General features: G+C 42.9%; 1 protein-coding gene across 1 annotated transcript in view; it reads right to left on the minus strand.

Moving 5' to 3' along the window:
* Nucleotides 1–7,327: 7,327 nt before the first annotated feature.
* The window catches only part of LOC105003705 (gamma-crystallin F), a 3,036-nt gene continuing 974 nt past the window's right edge, over nucleotides 7,328–9,389 (minus strand). Inside the window, exon 3 of the mRNA XM_010861070.1 lies at nucleotides 7,328–7,666. Within this exon, the coding sequence (XP_010859372.1) occupies nucleotides 7,394–7,666 (273 nt within the window). The 3' untranslated portion in view covers nucleotides 7,328–7,393. The remainder of the gene's footprint in view (nucleotides 7,667–9,389) is intronic.

A 9,389-nucleotide genomic window follows, 5' to 3' on the forward strand; every position in this document is an offset into this window, starting at 1 on the left:
GCAAGAATACTGGAGTGGGTTTCCATGCCCTCCTCCAGGGAATCTTCCTAACCCAGGGATCAAACCCAGGTCTCAGTATTGCAGGCAGATTCTTTTACCTCCTGCTTCTTAAATGCGTACCATGAAAATTGTGTACCATGAAGTATTGAATGGAGGTTATAATGGATGGTGAAGGGGGAAAAGAAACATTTTTAATAGAGCCTGATTAAATAAATATTAAGAGGAAGAGTTTTCAAGAATAAAAGATGCAGAAGAAGTGAGCTGTAGGATATGGAAACCATGGTGAAGAATCTGGTAAGATTTAGCTTAGAATGGACTAGTCTGATTTCAAGGAAAGAAAAGATGATGAGGTAAAATAGAATTTATCTTACTTTCCAAGCCAGGACCCTGGGAGGTGAGGCAGGCCACACCACACTTGGCCACAGAGTCCAAGTGAGTGGGAGAGGTTACAATTCCAAGCGGGAGTGCAGTGGAACCGGTAGGATTTGGGCTCATTGGCAGTGTCCCCCCTCTTCCCTGGTGGCTCAGCTAGTAAAGAATCCACCTGCAATGCGGGAGACCTGGTTCAATCTCCAGATTGGGAAGATCTCCTGGAGAAGGGAAAGGCTACCCACTCCAGTATTCTGGCCTGGAGAATTCCATGGACTATATAGTCCACTGGGTCGCAAAGAGTCCAACTTGACTGAGTGACTTTCACTTACCCTTCCGTGTGAAATGTTTGGTGGAGCTTTTCTGGAACTTTCAACAAAGCCCAAGGAGTATGAGAACAGGAACTATATTCTTGAGCTCTATCAACAGTTACCAATTCCCAGCTTTGAGACCAGCACAAGCTGGGATGGGGAGGTTTCAGGCTGGAAGAAAAACACACTGCTCAAAACAGCTTCCAGACATAAAGCTTGGTTGTTGTTCCAAAGAGCCAAGATAGTGGCTTTAAACTGCAAGGATTGGCAGAGGAGTTGGACAAGGAGCTCTTCATTATCTTTGAATACATCTAGACTGATCTGAGACATAGTGAGACCAGTGTGATAAGAATAACCATATATGGGGCTTTGCTGGTGGTCCTGTGGCTAAGACTCTCGAGCTCCCAGTGTAGGGCGCTCAGGTGATTTCCCTGGTTAGGGAAGCAACCTCGCATGCTGTAGCCCCTGGGCTGCAAAGAGTTGGACACGACTTAGTGACTAAATAACAGGGAACTAAGATCTCACATGCCACAACTAAGACTCAGTGCAGCCAAATAAATAAATAAACAAATATTTTCAAAAAGAATAACTGTCTATGTCTGTAGACACCAAGAGAGGAAGAGAGAAACAGAGAGGCAGCCAGTGAGATTTGGCATAGCTGCCCCTTTTTTCTAAAAGAGATTAATCAATACTCTGGTGAAAGAACTATTCATATACAATGGTACTAGAGAAAAAATATAAAGGAGTTGGTTCAGAAATTGTAAACGAGCAAGTGTTGAGCTTGAAGATGAAGTGAAGAAAGTATTTGAACAATGCTATAGGATCTATTTTGGGCTTCCCTGGTGGCTCAGCAGTAAAGACTTCACCTGCCAATGCAGAAGGCTCAGGAGACACAGGTTCGATCTCTGAGCCAGGGAGATCCCCTGGAGTAGGAAACAGCAACCTGCTCCAGTATCATTGCCTGGAAAACCCCATGGACAGAGGAACCTGATGGGCTACAGTCTATGGTGCAAAGAATTGGACACAATCGAGCACACACACACAAGATCTATGTTACTCATGAACTCAAAGTTTCATAAATTAGAAGTGGATCTGTTGGATGTTGAGAGATGGAGGGGTACACATAGGCTCTGTGAGAAGACACAAACAAGCGCTGGATTTCTTGCTGAGAAGGGCCACAGCTGCTCAGGGGAACACAGATCATCCATCAGTCCTGTTTTCTCTTAGGAAACCAACTTCTCTTAGTGTATGCTTATGCTATGCTATGCTATGCTAAGTCACTTCAGTCGTGTCCGACTCTGTGTGACCCCATAGATAGCAGCCTACGAGGTTCCTCCGTCCATGGGATTTTCCAGGCAAGAATACTTGAGTGGGGTGCCACTGCCTTCTCCGTATGCTTATGCGATGTCACAAAGCTCTCAGACACTGCTATTTGAGTACAATTTACACTTAATAAGATCTTTAGCTAAGTTATAAGTTTACCTTGCCCTCATGGCTTAACTCAGTGTATTTAAAAGGTGCAAAACAATCTCAATTTGTGAGGTCAGGGAAAGGCTTTTGAACTATATCACTTCCTCCCAGTGAGCACTGGGTGGCGCTGTCACCTAGAGAAAATAAATCTAGGCAGCTGTGCACCAGGCCTAACTCTACTTACTACAGCATTGAAGTCCTTAATCTGTTAATAAATCTAAATGTGGGTGCGTAGGCACCCTGGTATTTTTAAGTCTTCATTACGATTTTCCAAATTTCCTCAATGAACTTGTAGGTAGTGCTTTCTAGTATAATGGGCAAAAAGATAAAAGTGATATAAAACAATTGGATTCCATTTCTCTAAAAATGTTGGCATTGTTCCTACTGACTTTAATGTTTTTGGATATATCTGGTCTGAAGAACTAGCTAAAAAGTCATTATGTTTAAAATAAACAAACAAAAAACCCTTTTTATTGTTTAAAAATTTATTATTTTTTAAGTGAAAGATAAAATTTAATTGTGTAAGTCACTAAACTGTTGGTGCTGTTTGTTACAGAAGTTAGCTTTCCCTGACCCACACTTTCTTCTTTGCTTCATGCCCTTAAAGCTGGGGTTCACCTTCTGCATCTACACACTCCCTTGGGCATTCTGTTCAGATTTATGACTTTCAGTTCTGTATACCCACTGATGACTTGCAAACGTGCATCTCCAGCCCAGCTTCTCTCCTGAACTCCAGCCTAATATAATCAGTAACCTGTTTAATGACTCCACTTGAATGTTCACTAACAGCTCAAACTTGTCTTGCCCAAAATGGGATGCCTGATTTTCCTCCAAAGACCTGCTCCCCTGAAGTTCTTCCTGTCTGGGTTGAAGGCAACTCCATTCTTCCAGTTGCTCAAACCAAACTTCTCTCTCACCTCCATGTTGAATCTAGCAAGAATTTTTGTTCTTTCTGTCTTCAGAATCTCACTTCTTCCCTCCATAAATGCTACACCACATCCTGAGCCAGAGTCCTCTCATCACTGGCATCTCTCTGCTTGCTTCCTCTTCCCTTCCTCTTTCTTTTTAAAGTTTCTTCAAATAACCTTAGCAATTAATCCTAACGGAAACAATCCCTATCTTAAAATAATGTATTCGATATTCCAGTTTTGTTTTCAGAGGGAAAAAAATGTTTTTTAAAGAAAGCTGGAAAAGCTGAGGTAAAAATAACTTAAGTTACTTAATAAATTAAGTTATTGGAATAGTTTCGATGAAAGATAATGAAAGAAAGAGTGGTGGTGAGCATGGAAAGGTTTTTAATAGCTTGTGTTGATTCTTATACGACCACCTTTTCTGGTTCAGAGGTCTAAGTGGCTGGGTAGCTGAGACCTCTTGGGGGAGAATGGGGTCACATGGCTTGTGGAAGAAGCCGTAGTGTTAGTGGTTTTTTAAAAATTTTATTTTAATTTATATATTTTTAACTGGTGCGTGGGTTTCTCTGGTGGCTCAAAGGGTAAAGAATCTGCCTGCAGTGCAGGAGAACTGGGTTCAATCCCTGGGTCGGAAAGATCCCCTGGAGAAAGGAATGGCAACCCACTCCAGTATTCTTGCCTGAAGAATTCCAGGGATGGGGGAGCCTGGCGGGCTGCAGTCCATAGGGTCCCAAAGAGTTGGACACGACTGAGTAACTTTCCCTTTCGGTTTGCTTTACAGTATTGTGTTGGTTTCTGCCATGTATCGACATGAATCAGCTATGGGTCTATATATGTCCACACCCTCCCAACTTCCACCCTATCCTACCCCTCTCTGTTGTCAGAGATCACTGGATTTGAGCTCCCTGCACCATACAGAAAATTTCCATTGGCTATCTAATTTTGCATATGGTAATGCATATGTTTCAGCGCTGCTCTCTCAATTCGTCCCACCCTGTCCTTCCCTCCGGTGTCCACAAATCTGTTCTCTATGTCTGCATCTCTATTGCTGCCTTCCAGATAGATTAATCAGTATCATCTTTCTAGATTCCATATGTATGTGTTAATATATGATATTTATCTTCCTTTTTCTGACTTGCTTCACTCTGTATATTCACTTTAGGTTCATCCACCTCATTAGAACTGAGTCAGATGCATTCCTTTTTATGGGTTAGTGTTTTGTAGTAACACTTCTCCTTTGTTGTCTTTTAAAAAACATTTATTTATTTATTTGACTGCGTCAGTCTTAGTTGCGGCATGCAGGATCTTCACTGCTTCCATCTTTTGTTGTGGCATTCAGGCTTCGTTGCCCCCTGGTATGTGGGATCTTAGTTCCCTGACCAGGCATCAAACCCATGGCCCCTGCTTTGGAAGGCGGAGTCTTAACTACTGGGCCACAAGGCAGTCCTGCCTTTACTGATTTTAGTTTATGTAGATTTGAAATAGTTTTGCTTTTTCTATTGCTCTCCTTTTATTTTTTAAAATCATTTTCAATTTGGAGTTCAGATTCTAGATGCTGGTCCTGAGCATTCTAACGATATCACTCCCGTCCCCACCAAGGTCTGACAATTGATGCTGTTTCCCTCCCAGATCTGGCTTTTACCATCCAACTACCTTCTTTCTCTCTTACTTCTTTGGGTCTCTCATGCTTCAATCAACTTGAATTCCCCCCTTGTTCCTCTTGTATATGTCATTCTTTCTTTCTGTGGAACATGATTACTTCATGGCATTCCCACAACATTTACATCCGTTAGGGTTTCCCATGTAGCACAGTGGTAAAGAACCCGCCTGCTAATGCAGGAGACACAGGTTTGATCCCTGGGTTGGGAAGATCCTCTAGAGAAGGAAATGGCAACCCACTCCAGTATTCTTGCCTCGGAAATCTCATAGACAGAGGAGCTGGGTGGGCTACAGTCCATAGTGTTGCAAAGAGTTGGACACGACTGAGTGACTGAGCACTATCAAATCTATAGAACTTAATGATGGTGGTGGTAATGATGATGATGATGATAATTGCACACACTTGGTGAGCACTTACTCTGTGTCAGACACTATACTAAAGTGCTTACAGGCATCATATCATTTAACCTCACAACATACAAGGAAGACACTTTTACTGTCCCTACTGTACCAACAAGGTATACTCTGTCCAGATCCCCTCAGCCCTCTTTTCAGCTCGTGTGCTTACCTTCCAGCTTCTGCAGGCTTTGAACTAATGCTGGCCCTGATGCCTTCTGAAGATTGCCCTTCACCATCCCATAGAGTCCCAAGGCTCTGAGAGTTTTATGGCTCCCTTGCCCCATGACCAAAGACAAAGGGAATACCAGCCCCCAGATCCTTAGCCTCCAGGTGGGAGAAACTCAGAAGTACGATCCAAGCTCTGGGACACTTCAAGGGACCCAGCTGAGTTGGCTTTTTCTTCCCCATCTTGCTTCCCTACCTCTCTCACCTTTCATCCTGGGAAATAACTGCTATATAGTAAGTACTTATAATGTAAGTGTTCCTTAGTTATTATTGGGTATCCGGACCTTGTACATTAGTGTTTTCAAAGTATCAATAATAGGTTGAGGATCACCTGCAATAGAATTACTTGGGACAACTGATAAAAGGCAGATTCCTAGACCCACCCCACAGGTGAAATTTAAGGACTGCAGTGCTTGTGCATGCCATTCATTGTGAGAGATTTAGGACTATTAACTGCATTAAACTACATTTAATTCCTGTGAAGTGAAAAATATTATTACTTCCATTCTTACAAACTAGAAAAGTGAGACACAGAAATGCTAAAAGTGCTAGCTTACCCCATTGCCCACTTCTCCTCCTGCCCTCAATCTTCCCCAGCATCAGGGTCATTTCCAATCAGTCAGCTCTTCACATCAGGTAGCCAAAGTTCTGGAGCTTCAGTTGCAGCATCAGTCCTTCCAATGAATATTTAGGACTGATTTCCTTTAGGATCAACTGGTTTGAACTTCTTGCTGTCCAAAGGAGTCTTTTCCAGCACCACAATTTGAAAGCATCAGTCCTTCAGTGATCAGCCTTCTTTATAGTCTTACTCTCCCATCCATATGTTACTACTGGAAAATCCATAGCTTTGACTATATGGACCTTTGTTGGCAAAGTAATGTCTCTGCTTTTTAATATGCTGTCTAGGTTGGTCATAGCTTTTCTTCCAAGGAGCAAGTGTCTTTTAACTTCATGACTGCAGTCACTGTCCGCTGTGTAGCCCAAGAAAATAAAATCTGCCACTGTTTCCACTTTTCTCCCATCTATTTCCACAAAGTGATGGGACTGGATGCCATGATCTCAGTTTTTTGAATGCTGAATTTTAAGCGAGGCTTTTCACTCTCTTCTTTCACCCTCATCAAGAGGCTCTTTAGTTCCTCTTTGCTTTCTGCCAGTAATCTTGATTCCAGCTTGTGCTTCATCCAGGCTGGCATTTTGCATGATGTAGCCTGCATATAAGTTAAATAAGCAGGGTGACAATACACAGCCCTGACGTACTCCTTTCCCAATTTTGAACCAGTCTGTTATTCCATGTTTGGTTCTAACTGTTGCTTTTGGACCCGCATACAGGTTTCTCAGGAGGCAGGTAAGGTCTTCTGGTATTCCCATCTCTTTAAGAATTTTCCACAGTTGGTTGTGATCTACACAGTCAAAGGATTTAGCGTAGTCAATGAAGCAGAAGTAGATGTTTTTCTGGGATTCTCTTGCTTTTTCTATGATCCTATGGATGTTGGTAATTTGATCTCTGGTTCCTCTGCCTTTTCTAAATCCTGCTTGTATATATGGAATTTCTCGGTTCACGTGCTGCTGAAGTCTAGCTTGAAGGATTTTGAGCATTACCTTGTTAGCATGTGAAATGAATGCAGTTGTATGGTAGTTTGAACATTCTTGGCGTTACCTTTCTTTGGGATTGGAATGAAAATTGATCTTTTCCAGTCCTGCATATTGAGTGCAGCACTTAAATAGCACCATCTTTTAGCATTTGAAATGGCTCAGCTGGAATTCCATCACCTCCACTAGCTTTGTTCGTGGGAATGCTTCCTAAGCCCACTTGACTTCACACGCCAGGATGTAAGTAAGTGTTTGGACCCAGACATTCTTTCCAGACTCTCTAACTGCTAACCATGCTTTCTACTGACACGTGTAAGAAAAGCCACATTATTCCTACCTTTTATTTTGCTGAGTCCACCCAAGGAGTCTGAAAGGAAAAGAAGTCTACATAACTGCAGGAAACACACAGGAAATATTTTATTAGCTTCCAGATAGAGAAAAAGGTAGAGTAAAAATATTTCAATAGAAATCCACAGCCCTCCTCAAGGAGCCCACTCGGGCATCCACAGCCCCCCATTCGTGGTAGCGCCTGTAATCCCCCGGCCGCAGCAGGTACTGCCGCCCCCGGTAGTTGGGCATCTCATAGAGGACCCACCAGCCCTCCAGCACATTGAAGGAGTGGATCTCACTGAAGTGGAAACGCTCATGGAGCGAGGAGCAGTCCTCCGTGATCTCCACCATCTGGCCTCGATAGTCCTCTCGCTCGTAGATCCTCAGCCGGTGGGAGCTGGTCTGTGGGTTCAGCAATCAGCAGATGGGAAAAGTCAGAAAAGCTAGTCTTTAGCCACCAATCACTCACACCCCTGGGGGAATGGGCATTTAGAACTTTTTTTCTATATCAAAGATGACAAAAAGACAGCTAACACCAGAGTCAACTGTATACAGTTGGGTACACTGCCCACTGCAAAACTGAAGAGAGTGCCATTCACACAGATGAACACAGATTAGCATCATTTTATATTGCAAATTTTACTTATTAAAATAACTGAAGTTGTTCTGGTTTGCCATTCAAAAAAAAAAAAAGATATGTGGGACTTCCCTGATGGTCCAGTGGTTAAGACTCCACCCGTCCAATGAAATGGGTGTGGGTTTGGTCCCTGGCTGGGGAACTAATATCCCACATGCTGTGGGGTGTGGCCAAAATAAAAAGGATATGCATGGTGCTCCCTAGAGTTTTCTAGGACCACAACCTACATGAACCATATTTAGCACCTATTTAGTACCATTTTTAAGCAGCAATTTTATATATAATTTTTGTTCTCTCCTTTATAAGACCACTGACTTACAGTGGCCTGGAGTTCTCCTTGGAGGATATAAAAATAATTAGATTTTAAAATTAAAAGGCAAATATATCCCTGGCAAAAGGCATTATTTTGGATCTCAGTAGCTTTAGAAGAGGCTGGGGAGAGAGGAAGCAGAATTGCTTTCCCCAGAGTAAGACATAGATTGGTAGCAGTTCAGACCAGACATCTCCTAATCCCTTCCTTTCTGCTTTGAGTCCTGCTTTTCTGAAGTCCTAAAAAGCAAGAGCCATCGTAATGGTTAGGTTTCAGTCCTCAGCTCTAACATATGATCCAGGAAAATACTTTAAGGTTATTGATAAAAACAGAAGCTCAAAATTATGAGGCAGGCCTGTCTAGATCAATAGATTATAAGACGTTTAGGAAAATGGAAGGGAGGCTGTTAGTCCTGGGTGAATCCTGTCTGTCTCTTTGGAGCACTTGGCTTTTATCTGCTCGTTTCTTCCCGACAAGTACGTATTCAGTCTTCCTTCTTCCACCATCAAACCCTCCTTAGCAAAGGTTCTCATAAACAATTCATTCTGAGGCATAAAAAAAACCACTAATAAGGCATCTTCCATGGTTTGCAAAGGGTTCACATGTCCGTTACCTAATTTCGATCTTCACAACAGCCTGACACACGTGGAGCAACCATTCTGTCTGCTTTTATGAGAAACTAATGACTAGAGCTTTCAGGCTGTAATCAGAAGAGTCAGGACTGGAAGGTGGAAGCCGAGATTTCCAGGCTTCTAATGCCAGTCTAGGTTCTATCAAAGCATTAAATCCTCTGAGGGTCTTTCAAAGTTACCCAGAGTGGTACATTTTCCACAGAACGCTGTCATAGTCCAATTATAGCATCCCTAGCTGTGGAATCCCAGGCTGCTTGGGCTTTATTTGGATAGCAGTGGCTTTGCAGGGGCTCCTGGAGTCACATTGCTGGTCAGTTGTTTTGCTGAATCAAAAAGCAGGACTTGAGAGACCCTGGTTGTTCAAAGTAGTCAATATCTGGAGGGCGAAGGGTGGCTTGCCAGGTACCAGGCAATCTCCTATCCACCTCATCTCAGCTCTATGAATTAGCCGCCCTGCTGCTGCTGCTAAGTCACTTCAGTCGTGTCCTACTCTGTGCGACCCCATAGACGGCAGCTCACTAGGCTCCTCGGTTCCTGGGATTCTCC

Source organism: Bison bison, unplaced genomic scaffold, assembly GCF_000754665.1.
Source record: "Bison bison bison isolate TAMUID 2011002044 unplaced genomic scaffold, Bison_UMD1.0 scf7180017864471, whole genome shotgun sequence".
In the NCBI taxonomy this organism is placed as follows: domain Eukaryota; kingdom Metazoa; phylum Chordata; class Mammalia; order Artiodactyla; family Bovidae; genus Bison; species Bison bison.